We start from the raw sequence: 20,620 nt of genomic DNA on the forward strand, positions 1-20,620 counted from the left end.
TTTATGATGTAACAAAGCAGCAGTTATTTCTCGAAATCGTCGTCCGAAAGTTTCTTGCACTTGATGCCGAACATAACCCTGCCCTTGCTGAACAGGAGTTCAGTTGGTGCGCTCGATTGATTGGTTGTGTTGAGACGCATTGATGGACGTTTGAGTGAAACACAGTGCTTCAAGCTATCAACATGCAAGTGTCCAGTCACAAAAAAAAAAAAAAAGTGCACGGGTAAAGATTTAAGTCCAGACGCGGCCGACGCTACGAGTTGATGAAACCAATCGAACAGCGTGAAAATTGCAAATCACTGGGTCTTTGCTGTACGTGATTGGTTTCATCGTTACTTCAGAAAGTGCAGTATAACTACAGTTACAAGTTACCTTTTGAAAATGTAACAAGTTACAGTTAGAAGTTATTCAAATAAGTAACGAAGTTATAGTGACACATTACTACCCAAGCCTGGACACAGGTGAACGGGTGAGGTCAGGCGTATATCGTAACTGCGCTACCTTTCCTTTCATGCGCTTCAGTGCCACGTGGTACATGCTGTGGGAACAGGGAGGAGCGTACAGGATATTCCCCTAATTCACTGCGACCTTTTGGGATTTTCGCATCTGCCAAGGAGGAGCATAGTACCGGACCTGTCTGACCCAGCTGTAGTAGTTTGGCGCCGTCGCCCACATGGTAGGAGGGAAGAAGGACGAGTCGTAGTGCTGGCCGCTTGAGCCGCCCGTCGTAGGGGACGCCTGCGACGACAGGATGGACTCCAGCTGCGCGATGTACTTGATGGCCATCCTGGAAAGAGCGTGATGTCGGCTTGACGTCTACTCTTTGAAACTTCAAATCAGCACGTGGAATCGTTAAGATTTGTGGAGTTGAACGAGCACTGCCCAAGTATTGCGGATGGATGAACCATGCTCAAGATCCCCAGTGTTGGTACAATCAAAGTGCCACTAAAAATTATAATTCCAGCTTTTTTTATTTTGCCAAACACAATGCATAAAGTGTGGCTGTTTGGGCTAGTTGGTTGGTCAACTTGTGTCTGCGCAGCAAAGGCGAGTACGAAGGAAGGACAGGACACAAACGAAGCACAATTTCCAACTGATTTTTCTTGAAACGTGTCCTGGTATTTGCAGTCAACCCTTGTCACAATACACAACACAAAACAACCATCACATAGCATGCGCAAAGGAAACAATCTCGGGGCATTCTCGGTCGACGTAAAATACCTTTATTACTCACTTGTTGTAAAATACCTTTATTATATACTCACTCCTATGTTGACATTTATTATACTCACTCCTATGTTGACAAGTTCGGAGTGGTAGCCTTTGAAAATAAGTCGGGGATTTCTAGCAGTGGCTTTTTAAAATTACTCAGGTTTTATTTTCGGACAACAAATCAGGGCAAGGGCGAGCCTTACTTGCAAAAACAGGACATGTGCATTGGCTCATGCATCGTGCTAGTTCTTGGCGATTTAGTTTTAGCACAACTTGACACCACTCCTAGCAGCCAGATTCAAGAATCAAAAGTAAAGAAAGTGTTTAGGTTCGTAGAAACATTTCATATTTTTTATCGCTTCCGATGCCAACGCTTTTGAGGCAGAGACTGCGAAGACCCTGACCATTGTCTGGCACGATCAATGTCACGCATGAGATGCCTGTAGACAACACCAACCGTTGTCTTGACATCAGGTTTTTATTTCTCGACGACCACATCTGTTGGTGTACGAGCCACGTGCGAATAAGCCTATGCTTCCTTTTCATTCAGCCCACTAGGTCAAAATAAGTATTACTAACCTCTGTTTTACCAATGTACTAAAAACGTCCTGTGAGCATTTGACCTCTGCTGGTTTCGAGCAGCAGGTAATGCGGTTAGCTGTAGCTGCAAGTATACCCCAAGCACATTCTTGTTGCGGTTGCTGAATGCTTTTTAGGAAAGCACTGTCTCGAAGGGAACAGTGGGGAACCAGCAGGCCAGACAGAAAGAAAAAGTTACGATGCCGTATATTCAGTGTGTTGCACAATTTGAAAATAGCAACGCGATCAAATGTAAAGGTAGTGTTTTCCACGCCCAGTAAGCTCGTCAATCTGTGTAAACTAACAAAGCCTGACGTGCCTGCCAAACACGGATGCGAAGCAAAGCACCAAACAAAATTTGTCGACTACACAAATGTACTTTTTTTTTTTGTAGCTAGAACAATTCTTTCTTTTTTTGTTTTTTGCGAAAAGGTGGTGACCATTTTTCTGCGTTGCCCTGGGCACTGTACCCTGGGGGCACTGAGAAGGGGCACTCGCTAGAGCCAGAGTTGCGCGTTCATCTCCGTAGCGCCGTCTTTCCTGCACGGCATGTTGAACCCGCTTCGTCACGTGACTGATTTCGGCGAATCGTGGCGCCGCGCGTTCCAGGCGCGCGGCGCGAAGCAGGGGAACGTACGCAGGGGCGCGTGCCACGTCTACTTTCCTGCACGACACTTGATCCGGCTCCTCACGTGATCGGATCTCGGCGAATAGAGGCGCGGCGGCACCTGGAAAACAGACGCGCAACTCTGGCTCCCGTAGGGAGCCTATACAGGAACTCTAGCGAGTACTAGAGTTCCTGTATCTAGCTACCTACGGTAGCAGAGTTGCGCATTCAGCCTCGGCGGCTGGCCGTAACGCCGGCATTCCTGCACTGCCTGGATGCTTTGCTCGTCACGTGACTGAATTCAACTTTCCCTCCTCCTCCTCAAGTGCTGCGCTCTAATTCGGCGTAACAGGGTGTTGTAAGCGTCTTTCATTTTTTCTGAAGGCCGACTTTTCTATTCTCAATGCCCCCCACCCCCCCTCCCCCCTCATGAAAATGTAACCCCCCCCCCCCCCCCCCCCTAATTTCAATTCCTGGGGAAACCCCTGGTCTGCCTTCTGGGAACTAAAGTTATGGCTGCGTCACATATGCGCCTAACGCTTAGTGAGGTCGGTTTAATTTGCTCGGGCACACTCTGATATTGAATTGGACACGAGTGCTGCAACAGCGTTCGGCGACAACTGATCCAATCACCTGCTTCGTGCCCATGGATGGATGGATGCTAACGGCTGTACCTTTTATAACGGGAAATAGCTTGCGCCACCTAGCCTCGAAATTAACAACCAAAACCATGATTTCTTTTTTTTTGCCAATTTGCTTACCCTCTGCAATTTCGTAATTATCACCAGGCGGTGTGGGATATCACCAAGATGACCTTTGGGGGATATCACCAAGATGACCTTTGGGGGATCGGGCAAAAGAACTAAAAACATCACCCCCTGCCTGCTCTCCCCGGCGAGGGAGTCGGCGTTACTCCGGCACCGGGCCACCGCAAGACAGGGTGGAGACATCGATGGTCACCAAGATATGGCGACCACAATGTTGCTTAACATTACACGTAGAAAAATGACATACTGGTTTCTGGCACCTTATCGCTATCTCGGTGACGAGACGTCAACGTATCTTGGGCTCTCTAAAAAGCCCATGCATTTCGACGTCATCCCAGTGAGGTCGAGCAGAGATTGGACACGAATGCTGCTTCAGTATATTCGACTGAACCTGGTGTCCAGTCACTGCGTCGGGCTCAGGCCCAATCCAACCATTTCGGAGGAACTGGTTCCCCCTGAAGGAGTTCCCAATGAAGGAGACCCGGAGACTATGAAACTCGTGGAAACAAAGGGAGGTTTGGGAAGGGAAGAAGCTTATCTGTACGAACGTGGGGACGAAATATGGGCCACAATGGGCACAGAAGCAGTGTTTCGGAAGTTCAATCTAGCTCACCGTAGAATGTAGATCAGGATAGCTAGGTTCGACATTGTACATGTACCTTTTTTTAGTACACGGAAGTGACGTCATCACGTCTGATTGGTTGGAAACAAAAGTGACGTAATTTCCCTAGAAAAATGTGGGCGGAGTCGGCAAAACTGGGCGGAGTCGGCTACCGGACGTGACAACAAAATGACGTTTCGTTTTGTACCGAGTACGTTTCAAAAGGTACTTGCTCGGAACTAGGTGTCATTGGCAGCATGTGTTCGGCGGCGAGGCGTCGCCGTCTCGTCAATTCGTCTTTTTCTTTAATAGAGCTTTTTTTTTTCGCCAGAAAGGCTGTATCGGGAACACCGCGATGCATTCGAGCTCGCGGAGGAGATCTTTTGGAAGCAATACCGCCTGCCCAAGATCGTGGTGCGGTGGTTGTGCGACGAACTTCGCGAGGAACCGGAGGTGAGGAGAGTGCGTACCTCAAGGACGGTCATGACTGTGGAGCTTCACGTGTTGTGTGCACTGCACTTCTACGGCACGGGGAGCTTCCAAGGCATGGTGGCGAGCGACGAACACGTAGCGCGGGACCAAAAGACAGTCAGCGTTGCGGTCCGCGCCGTGTCCGTCGCTATCGTGCGTCGTCTCGGGGTCCAGCGTGGCTGGATCCACTTCCCCGAGACGCCGAGCGAGAGGTTCGACGCGGAGAAGGGCTTCAGGCTGCTCGGCAGGATACCCGGCGTCATCGGTTGCGTGGACGGGACCATGGTCTCCATCGTCGGCCCGTCCAAGAACGACCCCACCGTCACGAAGGCGGCGTACTGGTGCCGCAAGTACTTCTACGCCCTCAACGCGATGGTGGTAAGTACACTCATGTTACGTTGTCAAAACGCGCCCCAAATCTGTAGAAAAAAAATTAAAAAAAACGTTTTGCCGATACCGTTTAAGTATGCCGTTTTATGACTGCGGGCTGTGGGGTCTCACGACTGCGCGAGCGTGTGCTCTACGTAGCATGTGAGCGGTAAGACTCTTCTCCCAAAAATAATATTTCTCTGTTAAAATGTGCAAGCTTCCGTAAAAAAAAAAACACATTATTTTTGTTTCAAGGTAGTTAGTTGTACCTTGCATCCAGGAAGGTGTGTTGACATGCATGTGTCAGACAAAATAACTTAAAAGCTTCTGAAATTGCGACTGCTTTGTGAACCATAAGTACAATCTACTACTTGTGGATTCAGGTAATTACATGTCAATATCTCTCTCACTTTCAGGTGTGTGACGCCGACTGCCGGATAATGTGCATCGACCCACGGTATCCCGGGTCGGTGCACGACTCCTTCGTGTGGCAATTTTCTTGGCTCCGAAACCAACTCGAGCAAGGGCAGGTGCCACGCGACGGTCGGTTCCTGCTTGGTGAGCATATTAATTCATTCCTTACGCACACGGTGGCTCCCACTGCTTGAAAGCCACAGTACCACACGTACTGTGCTTGTTGTGAGGCACACAGACACAGTTGCTGGAACTCCTTGAAGTGAGACAACACCCAAAGTTTGGCCATTAATCTCTGTTTATGTCCACATAACTCTCACACTCTGCAGGCTACGAAAGCCACTCTACACCAATTTCACGACAGTGCAAGACTGCGCAAGGCATGCGACCGCAGTGCGAGTCGCTGTCCGGTTCGGCCCACTCACTGTTACTGCTTGCCTGTACCCTCTTGCTGGTTGGTTTTTGCATGAAGTTGGAGCTCTTTCGCCGATCCCTGGGGCTCGCCTGGTCGCTTTGACGGTCGTCAGTTTGTACGGAATGGGATCAATTCCTCTTTGGCCACTTGGGGCTCGCCAAACCTTTCCTCGGGTCGTCTCTGTCCCACACACTGGATTCTTTTCCCTGACCCTTCTTCTTCGGTCTGCCTATATAGCTCCTCCTATTAGACCTTCCGTGTCCCAACAGGACCTGACTCCTTTCCAATCTAACCACCCCCTCTCTTTTCCCCATCTCCAACTCCACCGAGGATTAGGAAAGAGGTTCGTCGAACTGGCGCCTTATCCCCTTGCTTGCCAAAGACAAGGCCAGCGTGTTCTGCTCTGCCCGTGCCTAAGGTCACGGCCACACTCCCAAAAGCAACAGAGCTTTTATCTGTCGGATGCGAGGGCCTAATAATGCACTTGCATACAACACAGCACCCCTAAGGAATCGTGCACACATCCCATACAACCCACCAGGAAAACACATAGTTACATGAAATAACAGGGAGTTTGCAGGCAAGCTGGTGCTAATTAATCATAATGTAAACTGATACTGTAGTGCAGAAATATTAACACACTTAAGTTACATTATAATAGACATAGTTGCACACAGCTGTTTTCTTGCCTTTTATTTTAAAAAGTAAAGAATGTAATATGTTCCATCCTCTACATGTGCAGGTGACAGCGGCTACCCCTTGGAGCCTTGGCTCATCACCCCTGTCCCCGGGAACCACGCGACCTCCACCGCTTGCGGCCGGTTTAATAAGGCGCATTTTTCGATCAGGTCTGTTGTGGAGCGCTGCATCGGGCTGTTGAAAAACAGATTCCGGTGTCTGCAAAGGCACCGGGCTCTGTATTACCACCCTTCAACAGCCACCGCCATTATTTCGGCATGTGCAGTGCTCCACTACATCGGCCTTGCATCGAGCGAGCCAGAACCGGAGTCAGACGCCGACCCTGAAGAGTCAGAGTTGGAGTCTGAGCCGAGCTCGGACGGTTCTGAGCCGAGCTCGGAGAGGTCAGCGTCGGCTCCCGAGAGGCTGGCTCCTGCCGGCCCTCCGGTCGGCCTTCCGGTCGGCCTCTCGGACAGGGGGAAGGCTCTGAGGCAGCACCTTGTCGCCCGGTTCGGAACCCGCCGCAGACTTGCCCGTGCGGAGCGCCACACGCAAGGGGTCCGCCGCCACGACGGTAGTCCCGACCACCAGGGACTCCGTCGGGAAGCCCCTCAGCGCCCTCGCTGCGGTGGTGCCCAGCACGGACGCCGCCAGCGACAGGGAACCTCTCGCCACGACTGAGGTCCTGACCACCAAGGACCCCGTCACATTGTTGTCCTCAGTGAAGCCCTCCCCGTGGAAGCCGTAAAGTGCACACTTCGCTTCCTGCTCCACAGTCATGGCCGTCCACAAGCTACATACTCTCTTCAGCTCCTACACCTTGTGAAGTTCGTCGCACAGCCAGCGTGCTGCCTCCGGATACGTGTCGAGTGCATCGCGGTGAAATCGATACAGCCTTTTTTTTATTTTTATGAGCAGAAGGCACGAGACGCAGTCGACAGTGACAGAAAAGGTTCGGAGGTTTAGTTGCCAGACCAACAGGTCATCTGAATTGCCCCTGCAAAGAACTCAGAAGTAACTTAGACTACCTCTAGAAAGAAATGCTTGCTTTTGCAGAGATTGCTTTCTTAGTTGCTGATTGAACCAGGGATATTGTTGTCATGGACATTGTTTCATTTTACAAATGCTTCAAAGCGTCTTGCCTTCTGCTCCATTTTATTATCTCTTTTATGGTACTTCATCAAAGTTAGGTGATTGTGTTATCTCAAGACAGTGCACATGTAGTTTGTTTTGAAAATTGCTTTATTTCTTAAAGAAAAACCTGTGACTTCATGAATAAAAGTGTGATAACATGGAATGTAATATTTCATTCTTGGAAGTAAAACTGAGCATCGACTGGAACCATGTAAGCAATTGGGCAATCTTAAGTATATATCACATATATCTTGTTGAACACTCTGGTCTTATTTGAGCACAATAGTTAAATTTCGAAAGGAAAAAAATATATATATATTCTCTGACTAGCATACCACCATATAAACACTGGACCACTTTGAAAGAATTATCACAGATGTTGCGCCAAACATTCTTATTTGAGCACAGCAATAGCAAGTTCTCGAAAGATAAAAAAATTGTTTCTGACTAAAGCAGCCGTCACTCGCGCGCTCCCCGTTGGTTCCGCCGACCCCTCCGCTGCCCCCGGCACACCAGGCTCCTCGTGGTTCGACATTTTGGTTTGAAGAAGGCGCGTAGCGCACATCCCGCATAATATTGGAACAACTTTCTCTCCAATTAATTCTTAAATTTATTGCAAAAGGGTACAAAAAAGCGGTTTGTTTTAACAACGCCCAAAAGATTTTGATTGTTTTTCAATACTTTTACCTGTACTAGAACAGATGCGACGGCCAGCGACGCACAGGATCGGTTGCCGTTCCTTCGCTAAACGCAGGAACTGCTCCCCGCGTCCTAGTAAATCCTACCCCGTATCCCGCGCGTAGGGACGCCTCAGGGAATGCGTAGCTACTTCCGCTCGTCGGTGGTTGACTCCGGACGTCGCTGAAACGGGTGACGGGTGTCAAGTTTGCGATGACGTAGCGGCGTCAAAGTGGGCAGAGCCGCCACGTGAGTGTTGCTAGGATACGCTGCTCCTTTGCGTTACGTCACTTCCATGTACCTTTTCTCAAATGTCCAACCTAGCGATCCAGTGGAGCCAACCGGGTCTAGCCAATACCTATCTAGGTGGTATTGGTCTAGCTCCGTTGTTCGAATGAATGGTATGCGTTCGTATCGTGCCACGCCCACGCAACTTCATGGTCGAAAAACTCTCAAACCGCGGAATTCGGAAAATGGTCCGAGTAAGGTAGAGGATGCTGCTCAGTCTCTGATTATTTTAGAGGGCACGCTTCTGAGATAAAGACGAGGTGCACAAATCGACTACGTCATCCTTCTACACGTTTTTTATTGACAGTCTGGCAACAACGCGAAAACTGGTCGATAAATTGATAAAAACCCGTTGTCTTTTTCTAAGTTGCTCATATTAAATTAGCATCGAAAAATGACTCTGAAACTGCGAGAGCAATATAAACTAAATAACACTTTAATAAAGAAAATAAAAGTAAGTTAATCAACTATATCGTTACGCTTCTCACCCCATCTAATGTGCACCGAACCTGATAAACAAACTAGGAGAAAGTTACATACGTACTACCAGTTGCCGTTCATTTGCTCAGGAAACATACTCAACAAAAAACCGGCGGAATATATATATATATATAGCGTAGGATGCCGAAGAGTATAAAGTAATGAAGTCGCACTTCGAAACATTGTTGGAGCTTTAAAGCATTTCGCATTTAAAACTGCAACAACGTTTGGAAGTGCGACTTCATTCTATACATTTTTTTTTTCTTTATTAAATGCTTGATTTATTCCGGTTGGAAAGAATATGAAACATTTCTTATCATTTCTAGGAGACAGCTAGTTCAGGGGCCTGAATGTGTTGACTGGGACTACGAAATATATGACTATAAGCAGCTTGCACGTATAGTCATACAAAAGGCTACGTTTTATGCATAGTAAGAGGTTATGGTCGAGCAAGCCTCTAAGGGAAAGGATTTTAACGAGGTGTGTCGCAGGCGGACGGCACTATATTTTCTCTTTTCGTCTACTGTTTCCTTCGTCGTGCCAACGTTCAACCTCCTTCCTTCCAGTGTGTTTCAACGTGGCGTGACGGGACAAACTCAACAAAATCCCTGGTTTTTATTCCGTCGACGGATCATCGTACATAAAAAAAATCCCGGTCAAAAACCTTGGTGACCTTTCCCGCGATCACGTGCGTCTTTTGTCTGCCCGAAAGGCGGGCAGCTCCCGATCATCCGTCAAACGCGACAGGCTCGCAATCGTGAACGTTGAGGGCATCGGTAGTCGGTTCGGATGTTTATTCGGAGCACGAGGAATCCTCACTCTCAGCAGGGCTCGTTCCTAGAGGAGCCGCACTGAATTAGGTGTTTCACTGGGTTGAAAGTGCGTTACACAGGCTCTTGGTCACTTGCAAAGTCGTTCTACGCGCGACATTAAAAAAAAAAAAAGAAAAAAAAACGGTGATAGTAGCTTGCCTTCCCTGCTTCCCTTTCAAGCACGCAATAGGAGATTGCTCTGCTTCCTCTCTTCTGCTGGAGCAGAGAGGCGGTGAAGGAAATGACCAAAGTGCATCAATCGGCGTGTGCCTGGTCGAATCCGTTCCCCACTTGCGCCCGCGGTGTCGTCATTCGTTGGCTCAGGAGCCAGAACCCAGAGCCTTCGGTATGCCGTTTTGTTACGTCCGGGCATTTCAACGAATTTGGCGGGGTAAAAGAGGGAGAGGGAGTGCGTCCGATCCCGATAGCAGACGACAAACGGGCCAGTCTCCATTTCATTTGGAAACAGTTACCCGTGGGCTGTGGGAACATCTAAGGACTCGTTCACACACTTGCAGCCGAGTGGGACCAGCTGAGAAGAGACCGGTTTTTAAGCTTTATGCGACGGCTTAGGACTTGTTCCGCAGCAGCGCATCTGGTCCTACGCCGTCGCAAGATGCTTAAAAACCGCTCTTGTCTCGTACTCGGTTGCAAGTACGTGAACGGGACTTACGCTCACTCGCTGCTGCCGCTGTGAAGGGGTTCGCGTCACTCTAGAACGTTTATGACTCCAGGAGCAGTCTATTGTGCTTTGTTGTCTGGTATCAATAAACAATCAGCTAGCGCACCTTTGTTCGGTTACTTCAATAGCAATGGCGTTCACCGGCAGTACTATCCTCAATTGCTGCGTCAGTACGTCCACAGGAAATATAATCCTGATCGTACGGAAATCATCGCTTGGTTTTTGTGAAACGCCATGCAAACGTACATGTTTTCTTACTCCGGGATCAGAGGCATTAAAACCCAGAGGGGTCTTCCTTGCGCGTTCCCAGTCATAAGTATTGGCATTTTGTTAGCCAACAAAACGCCGTCAAATTGAGTTGCTTTTTTAGAATATATATATGAATTACAAAAAACAATCTTTCCCAAAACCACTGCCAGCGCACCCGCATCGTAAAGTTTTCGGCGGTGCATTGCAGTAAAAAAACCGATCTCACTAATCGCATGCGTGACGTCGGCGTAACTGCAGTTCACAGGAGACAGGCGTCAGTGCACGAGATGGCTCGTGCCGTCTCGTGCTCGGCTCGCGCAGAGCTACAGCGGGGTTGTTGCGTGTGCGAAAAGACTACAGTTCCCATGATTCATGCCGGCAGCGCCGACTATACTCTGTTTCACCTTATGTAGTACCGCAGACAAGGCTAGAAGCGCGAGCTCATAGCGTTGGGAGCCACAACGAACGCACGAGAGCTTGTGCCGCCGAGATATGCACTAAAGCAAGGAGCTCGCGCTTGTAGCCTTTTCTGCGGTACATCATAAGATGAAACAGAGTATAGCATTCCTGTATAAGCTTCCTACGGGAGCCAAAGTTGCGCGTTCAGCCGTCTTGAAATCCTAAGTTATGAGAGAAAGCCAATCCTCGCGCGCGTAGGAGCCATGTCCGTCGATTGCGGCCAGTCACGTGACTGAATTCGGCGAATAGCGGCGCCGCGCCCGCCGTTGCGCATGGAAAACAGGAAAGGAGGCAAAAGCAGGGGAACATATGCCGGGACGCGCGCGACGTCTACTTTCCTGCGCGGCGCAGGATTCTTTGCTCATCACGTGATCGATCTCGACGAATAGCGGCGCGGCGGTACGTGAAAAACAGGCGCTCAACTCTGGCTCCCGGAGTATCAGGAACTCCAGTGCCGACGGAACGAAACCAACTGGTGAGACAGTCATTATAGTCGTTGTGCCACGTACGGGTAAACATCACGAAGCTTATTTCGGTAACCAATAGACAACTACAAACATCTACGATAATGTAAGCCATATAAAGTCCTCATATCCAGGCTAATAGGCAATAAAATGTGTGTACATTCGTTTGTTAAGAAAAATAAAATTGCTCAGCTGTTGCTATATATAATATACTCGGTAAGCACGTTTTCCTTTTTTTTCTTGTTTTTTTTTTTTTAGTCTAGACTTTCCACAGATAGTTACGAAAGGTCTAAATCTGGAACGCTCGTGTTGGGCCACTACTCACATGTTCACTAACAAGGTGATGTCGTACCTAGAATATAGGGGCGTATAAAAAAAATGTGTGCGTGTGTGGGGGGAGTGATTGCATGCCGGAGTTTGCTCAGGGTGATTGATGTGTGGGGCCGGCGGGCCGGCCCTGCAGGGTTGTATTCACTTTTCTTTTTTTATTTGCGCGGCGGGTGACAGCAGAATTGTGCCCGGCTGGTCTCTTTATTGGGTGTAACATTTTACATTGACTTGCACATCAAAATCCGCGCATTTACGCCTAATATTTCCGAAATGAGGCGATTTTCAACCGTGTTGGCACTGCAACTGGATGTTTGGTACTCCCCAGTTTACGGAGGAGACGACGTGGTGGAATTAAATGAGAGAGGGCATTTCCTTCTCTGCCCTTTTTAGTGTAGAGGAATGTTTGAGCCATAAAGCACGAGGTCAGGAAATTATTTCGTGCTCCGATGTATACGTGTGCCACATGGGCGCTAGATTACATTAACCATATCTGTAAATGCTCAACCGTTTATGGTGTAAGAGATTCGGTCATGCACTAAACTGCATGAGTAAAACGCAAAATATTGCGGATGGGGCGTTGGCGCTGTGTACGTGTGCACTCGTGTACATAGTGTACTCGTGTTAATTGTTTCTCAAATTGTTTTGGCACCGAGTACCTAGAACAGTATGAAAGCAGCGTGCATTTTTGTTCTAAAGTTCACTCCACCTGAAAAACGTTTTAAACAAATTGGCAGATTATGAAGAGGACAGAGTCAAACTAGCTCAACCTAATGTCAGTTTGAGCTACGATTACATACGCCATCGGATTGAAGTTGACAACTGTAGCAAAAGGATAGCGGCCCAGACAAAGAACATATAATTTCAGTCGGTTTCAAGGTATATTAGATACCCTTCTGGCGGAAACCTGGGGGATACTGTGGGCCCCGTTTTCTCTTGGTAAAGGAAAGAAATCTGCTCAAATATACACCTTTACAAAAACCGCTCCTAGGCCGCCTCCATGTTGCTGATGCTGATGCGGTTGGTGCGACTCTCGCGCCCTCTATCAGCTAGAAATTTTCTGCCACTCTCTGGGACTGTGAAGACCCGCTCGGCGCGGTTCTCTACCTACGTTTTTGCGGTTTTGCATTCGACGTTTTCTCGCCCCTTTTGAAAGTTTCCACTTAATCTTTTTTTATGCGTGCTGCGTACCCTTTCTGTGTTATCTTCCATTGTGAGAAATAAGGCTGGTAAGTGCCTGCCATTCAGCTTTTCTGCTCGACATTCACGGGAAACGAAAGACGTGAAGGACGTCGAACGACCCTCGACGCGATTTTGCGAACATTGTTCTCCCCCTCCCAGAGATAATCCGCGTAAAATCCTCAGCCATCTCCAAAAACAGTTGTCCGGGTTGGGGTGAGAAACGGGTCAGTCACGTTTGTTTCTTTGCCTTGGTGCGGTTGTGAAAAAAGGAAGCTCTCCCCAAGACGTGCCTTAAAACGAAGTCATCCCGGATTCCGTCCGATCGTCAAGATGTGACTGTCGTCCACTGTGACTGTGTTATTTGAGATCTTTCTCAAATAAATTCGTTTCGGATAACGCTGCATCGTGTGGTACGTACGAATGTTAACACTTCCTCAATTCTATGCCCGTGTCCTGTCCATTGGTAAACACGTTATTTGTGAGCGTGAAAAATGCATGCCTTTCGGCCCTCTTCTGTTGCAATTTATTTTTGACAGCAAAGCCCTTTGTCGTTTCACATGCGGCGAATCCCGCGGTGCCGTCAAAACTTATCGCAAGAAAAAAAACAAATAACTAGAACTATTCATTCCAGTCGCATTCGTTCTGTCGCGCGTGTACCCAACAAAAATAGTTTAGATTTTTTTTTTGCTTTTTTTTTTTTTTTAATGTGGCACAATGCTTTCTCAATGTCCTCGGGAACACACATGTACCATGAAACACAAAATATAGCTGGAAAAGACGAGAATTTAGCCGCCAGCGGCGTTTGAAACTGTACCTACGCAGGCTGCGCCTATTGAAATCACAGTCCACTCGGTTAGGGTTAGGAGGGACGCCGGTGAGAGTCTAGCCTCAAACTCAGTGACTGGGCTCACAAACGGTTTGGGACCCCTGGGGTCGAGTGTTTTTTTGGAAAGGTGTATACACCGAAAGTATGAAACGTTCAGGACGTCTTTTAGTGAAATTAACCGCACAAAAATTTCTCTACAATTGTTAGATAAAAAAAAAAAAAAAAAGTAAACGTTCAAATTCTAAACACGACATTTTGAATACACGAGAAAAGTAGACAACTTTCGGGGAGCAGGAATTAAAGTAAGCATAAGTTACGCAAGAGATGCGGTGTCTCGCGTGCTTCTATTTTCCTACCGTCTTTCGACGCAATTTGTGCTTCACGCTGTTGCTTTATGAACGCAAAATTACTATGGCAAGAAAAATAATGTGTGTATTTTACAGTTGAAACAAATATAAAACCGCTAGCCGAATGCTCAGTGGCAAAATGCACGTGCCGATTCGCTCTATTTCAGTTCGGTCCGAATTCACTCCTTTTAACGCTTGTTAAAAGAAATGCGGGCGTGGCTTCTTTTTTGTAAGGATTTAGGCCTACATTTGGCACTTTAAATGGCAGACACCGACGCAGACGACAGAGTTAACCGAATTTCGTGCTTATGGCACAATCTCCCGATAGGCGTAGCAAGCAGACGACGCCTCTCGGTCGAAAGCACGCAAAGCCGTCGTACCGATGCTACGTCTATCGGGAGCAGGCACCATAAGCACAACCCTCGGTGAACTCTGCCGGCTGGGTCGGCGTTTGCTGTTGCGGACGTGAAATTTCACAAGGTAAAATGCATCACTAAACTACACCTTTGATGATAATTTGAGCTCATTACATGCAGGCGCCAAGCTTCCCGGATGCTTTTACAGCGAACTTCTTGATTTGTGACACCTTATACCAGGGGTCTCAACCTTACTGGAGTTTTGAGGGCAGACTTTCTGACTCTCGAAAGATGAAGGGCCAACTTGGACAAAAAAGCGGGGCAAAAGCCGAAAAAAAAGCAAAAAAAAAAAAAAAAAAAAAATTGGAGGTTTACGTTGCGGGGTAGCTTCGCCCCAGACATCATCGACTTCGTACTTTGTGCTGATCGTAAACTTGCCTTTTTGCCAGTGACATCTTTAGCTTTGAGCAGTTTATGTGACTACTTTGGATAAATACCTGATGGGGAACAAAAACTAAAATGACGCAGCTCCGAGAACGTGCTGGCATTTTTCAATTGAACAAGAGGGCATACTGTCGCTTCCCTGTCGTTCATCTGACTCAAAAATTAAATCAAACTCAACGTCATTAAAAAAAATTCTTTATTTGACAATGTTATCTTAATAATATTTTAGGACCATTATAAGAATTAAGACTGGCGTTTGAGTGTTATTTTCTCGTCGCGTATCCATCATTTTAACTTACGACATGCAGCAGCGAAGGATAGGCTCAACCCTATAAGCTTTGACCATTAATTACTCCTTCTACGTAAACATTTATACATCCGAGGTGTGTCCTTGAGCAAGAGAGCAGTGCTTGTAGCCTAGTAGTGATATCGTCATACAGAAGATTAACGTGAGAAATATATGTCAATAAAACTGAAAACGAAACAACACTTAGAGGAAATGGAGGACTTGACTACACGAGGCTTTTACAAGCCATTTGCAGTACTCGGACGTGTGAACGGGGCTCGTAGCCTCGGGATGTCTGCGGACCGCGTGTTTGAGACCCCTATACTCTGTTTCATACTTAGCGTGCAACGCTGTCAAAGCTACTGGCGCGAGCGTGGAGCTTGATCTCGTTGATCATTTGCACGCGTTCTCGCGCAAACAAAACCATAGATGAAGCCAAGCTCTCGCGCCAGTAGCTTTGACAGCGTTGCACGCTAAGTATGAAACAGAGTATAGCTCAGTCGTCAACAAAGTGCAACGCGTGCACTGCCTTTGGCACCTCTCCGTAGTGATTAAAGAGGGGGATAATAAGCTCGGGCAATGAAGCTTGCTAAACTCGACTCGATGTGCCAGGAGAACTTTAAAAAAAATTGGCATAAATACGAGCGAAGTTGAAGTTACAAACACAAGCATGTTTCTCCTGAAGAGCTCTTAAACTGCACGAGATCGTATGAGTCGTAACGCGAGGATTGCCCTTTGGCTTCGCTTCGCACTTATGATGATGCGGAAAGCATCGAAAGCATCGAGGTTGGTCTTCCCCAGCGATATATACGTTGCACTAGGCTGAGTAATGCCCCCCCTCCCGAATTTCCCTCGAAAAGTACGAAAACCCTTCCCCCGATTGACAGTCATCGATAAACCCCTGGAGTTCTTCGTAGCTTGGAGACATTCATGATCTCTGTATGAACCACGTGTTTTTCCCCCTGCTCGCTTCTGGTGCTCACCTGAGCGACTCGATCTTGGAGAACTTTTTGCCCGGCGGCTTGCAGAAAGGCAGCTTTTCCCGGAGCAGGTCGAAGGCCCGATTCATGTCACGCATGCGGCTGCGTTCACGGTCGCAGGCATTCCGCTTCTGTTCTTCGCGGCTCAGGGTACTCGAGCTTCGGGCTGCAATGAGAGGAAGCAAATATGTAGTACATACGCGCGCCGGTCATACGTTGAGTTCGAAGGGAAACAAAGGCACGTGGGTGCATTTGGCGGGCAAAGAAACGCACGATGTGCGCGGGAAGCAGGCACCTTTCCAGCGCTTATCACCCAGGCAAAAAATAACTGCCGAGTCACTGGGCTCTGGACGCATGTGTGGCGTCCGATATTTCGCCGAAGCGAACTACCGCGCATGATCAGAACGTATTCCACAGCCCGGTAGATTAGCCTAGGGTGCCTTCATATATGAAGGCTCCCTAGATTAGCCAGAAAACGTTCTTTCATAGTCCCTTACCAACTTCGTCAAGGGACTCACGAAAAAAAAAAAAAAATAGACGAAGTTTTGCGTGGTGCTGCATGAAGCAGAGCACCAAACGATGATGATGTGCACTGACGACGCCCCGGGACGCCGCAACGCTGCGTCACGGGGCGCGCTGTGTGGTCCTTTGGGAAATTCGCGCGCCAAAACTGAATTCGCATTATACGGCACGACCAAATTCTCCATTTCGTTGAAGGCTCGTGAGGAGCCATCACCGTTTTGTTACGTATGTTGTATTGCACCTGAACACGATACGCATTTAGAACGGTTCCAATGCAAGAAACTGAACAATTATCGTAAGCGCCAGTCATTCATTCGTTCCTTCCAATGACCACGCGACATTAACCTAGAAAAAGGGGTGCTTAAAACCTAAATGTATTTAATGACACATAATAGATGCACACAATCATGATCAAATCGGGCACTTGGCAGGGGATCGGTGGCCCAGTGGGCTGGCGCGGGCCGTTCGGAGCACGTGGAGCGAGAGCTCGCGCTACAGGACCCAGGGATCCTGGGTTCAATACCCACCTATGCCCGTTTAGATCTGGATGCATGAGCGTCGTACCTGCTGGCGTTCGTGTATTAATATTGCGTGGTGCACTTTCAAGGCCCCCAGGCTAGCGGTTTTACTACACTGGTTAAATTTCTCATCTACAGCTGAGCCACCAGACGCCCATGGGTACTGACTAACTTCCGGCTGTGTAAACCTACACAACACAATTTTATTCGGACACTTGGCGAATAAAAAAGAAAGAACCTGTAAGCTCATGATCAGGCTGGATGAGGGAGAACCTCTGACCCCTGAAACCTATAGTACAGGTGCGGTTCACGAATTATCGAGTAAAAACACAAAAGTCAGATAGGATGGAACAATATCGCATCCACGCGTTTTAGCGCAGTGTATACACAGATCCAACGGAACGATATACTGCGACTGTTCTTCTGTTGGTTTTATTTTCGACGCGACGTCCCGTTCACCGTCCCGATGTTTCTACGAGCTGCGCGGTTGTGGAGCTGCGTGGGAAAGGGTCGTACTCTGTTCGGAGCAGCGTGGGCAGCTGTGGGGGCGGATCCCGCGGCGCGGCGGCAAAGCAAGATGGAGGCTGGAAACCGTACTCGAGGCTCGAGCCCGGCATGGCCGAGCTCCACGAAATGCGGCCGTACCGCTTGCGTCACGGTCCGTCGACTCTTTGTGCAAAGTCTGCCCCCCTCCCTCTCCCAAACTGTCTAGTTCTTTTGGTTCTTGTTTTCTATCGGAGGAAATGACCGTTTTGTGCCGAACCTGTATGCCAGTTGTTGCACTCCCGTTTGTTTGCTTCTTTATTTTTTTTTTCAGCTTTTGACGTTTTATTGCATTGTGTGCTGTTTTTTTTTTTTCTTCTCGCTAGTTAGAGCGATTTCTCGACAACTGCGCAGTAGACCTTGCGTCGATGTACGAGACCACGATCGTGTTTTAACGAGGCGTATAGGCTATACGCGTGCCGTATGTACTTGCCTGAGAGGTTAGTCGTATTTACTTATCTAAACTCCCGTTCGCCATACTGGGTCATTATGATACACTTATTAATAAACAAACACAAAAAAAACACGAAATCATCCTAAGCTCGGGTGTGTCCGCAGATGTAGCTCTTACAGTCGCCGACAGCTTGAGAAACCCAGGGCGTGGCCTTTTATGTGGATGCTTCCTGATTGGTTCTTGGAGGTTCGTAACGGCTACTGCCGCAATCTGATTGGCTGCCCGGTTATAATGAGATGCACGAGGCTCGTCACGTCCTGCCTTTCTTAATTAAAAACCGAGACAAGAAAAGCAAACGAGACGTGCATGCCTCTTCATTTGTTTCAATTGCTTCAGGCTTCATACCTAGGATTGCGGAAACCTGGAGCTCGCTAACGTACGCACCTACTTCTCTTTCAATGCTCACACGTGTGTTGACCAAGGAACGTGAAAGCATTTTTACTTTTAGTATCGTCGGAGCATTACAAGATTTTCTTCTTTCCAGCTTTTCTATGGACGCGAAGAATCTTGTACCCTGGATTCCATCTTTCCGAGGTTGGAACGGCTCTATAATTTGGACGAATTTTCGGCGGGCGCTGTTGGCCACAAACCAAGAATGCCACCGGCTAGGCCGCTCTCCCGCATCAGAGCAACAGCAGCAATCAAAAATACGCTACGACGAAGTTTATCGCAACGTTAGCTACTCCCCTGGAGATGAGGTCCTCGTCGTTTTCCCTCGCGCAAGGCTGGTTTATGCCAAAACGTTTCTACCACGCTACGTGGGGCCCCACCGCGTCGTCCAACAGACGTCAGCCGTCAACTACCTCGTCCAGCTCCTTAATCCACCAACTGACGGACGAACTTGCAATACCGACGTCGTCCACGTCACACAAATGAAGCCCTGCAGCCGCCATGAAAACGGCCAGGATGGCCTTTCCCCAGTAAAGTGGGGGGGGGGGGGGGGGGGGGGGGGGGCATATGTTAGAGGCGCCGGGCTAAGCGAGCCGGCCGGCACAGCACGCGGAACGAGCGCAGGAGGCTGGTTCCAGCCAGCGATAGCGCGGGATACTTGTTCGTCAAAGCACAAAGCCATGGTAGTTCGATGACGGAGCCATAGAGTGCCCGGTCGCAGATTTGGAGCGCGAGGATCTGGTAGAACAGAGCATTTCTCGGGGAACCTGGTATTCAGCGCACAGCTTTTGCATCGGCGGGGTTCCGAAACATGGTTTTCAAACCCGGCGAGAAAAGGAGCGGTAGCCCGAAGAACGCGAGAAGCACGAGCGTACATTCCATCGCTTGGGACAAGTGTGTTTCGGTGTCTCGCCGCAGCGGGGCGCCCGTTACATGACTCTTGTCTGCCGCTCTACCTTTTCACTGTCGGCGGCCGCGTCTCGTGGCGGTCTGCCAGGCTTTGTGAGCATAGAGGAGGCTATGATCAGAGCCGCCGTGGTCATGCAGAGCAAGCGCCCGAACGGTCACTTTGTCAGCCCCGTCTTTGCCTCGAGTGCCAACAGAGGACCGCAATAAGCGTCGTGACAATATTAATATTCGCATCACTATTAGGCTATAAGAATTATATTTACTATTGTTATTAGTAACACTGTTATTGCTACAATTTGTTGGGCGATTCCCCGTTTTTTTGTGATGTCTCTTCGCCGAGAACTGAAATTTGTATCACCGAATGAAAACGCTGGCACCTGAGAAAGTGAGGGAGAGGAGAAGACGAGAGGGGAAGTCAGAACGCCGAGCTCTGGTTGGAAGGATTAGTGGGTAGACCTAAAGATACCTTTGTCTCCACTGCATTTGTCGAACGCGTCCGAATGCTATAGGTCGTGTTCCGATCTCCCCGCGCGCTCCTTTCTCTTCCTGTTTTCCAGTTCCTCGGAGCATTCAGATATTACTAAAGCGTCTTCCATTTCATCCATGCTCGGGATTAGCCTGATATTTGCTGCAAGCTTCACGTGGGAGGAAAATAAACTTTCTGCTGGCGAGGGCTAGTTTGCAAACGAATGACTAACAAAACAGGGAAGAGCTTGGCGTGTTTCCGTGTTACCGCATTTCTCACCCTCAAACAAGACACGGTGTTTGCTGCGCACATACGTTGACAGAATTATCTCTACGAACCCGCGTCGAGCATCTTGGAAGCGCTTCGTACGAGCTTCGAACTGCGGACAGCTTTTGAGCGTGACAGGATCCGAGGAAGGCCTCGGATAGCGTCCGCATGACCGGATGGGGCGGCAGTCTGGCCTCGGTGTTCCAGCTGAAGGCTGAATATGTCGCTTTAAGGAACGCAGGCCGTGGCGACTGCCCAGCATCTATTATCGCTCTACCACCAATCGTATTGCGCGTGCCGATAAGATGATCGAATCGCCAAGCGAGATGCGCAATGACGAGAAGCCACGCCCTTGGCTGGGTCCAAGTGCGGCTTTAATTGATCTAGTAGATGCGCAGTGCGCGTCGGGACGAAAACGAGACAAATACAATTGCGGGCTCTAAG

At 48.6% G+C, this 20,620-nt stretch overlaps 1 protein-coding gene across 1 annotated transcript in view; it reads right to left on the reverse strand.

Moving 5' to 3' along the window:
• The window catches only part of LOC8032555, a 70,311-nt gene that overhangs the window by 2,651 nt on the left and 47,040 nt on the right, over positions 1-20,620 (reverse strand). The window contains exons 3-4 of the mRNA XM_042289216.1: positions 16,111-16,273; positions 634-787 (exon numbers count right to left, since the gene is read on the reverse strand). Coding sequence (XP_042145150.1) covers positions 634-787; positions 16,111-16,273 — 317 coding nt within the window. The remainder of the gene's footprint in view (positions 1-633; positions 788-16,110; positions 16,274-20,620) is intronic.

This window comes from Ixodes scapularis, unplaced genomic scaffold (assembly GCF_016920785.2).
Source record: "Ixodes scapularis isolate PalLabHiFi unplaced genomic scaffold, ASM1692078v2 PGA_scaffold0__279_contigs__length_252992795, whole genome shotgun sequence".
NCBI lineage: Eukaryota > Metazoa > Arthropoda > Arachnida > Ixodida > Ixodidae > Ixodes > Ixodes scapularis.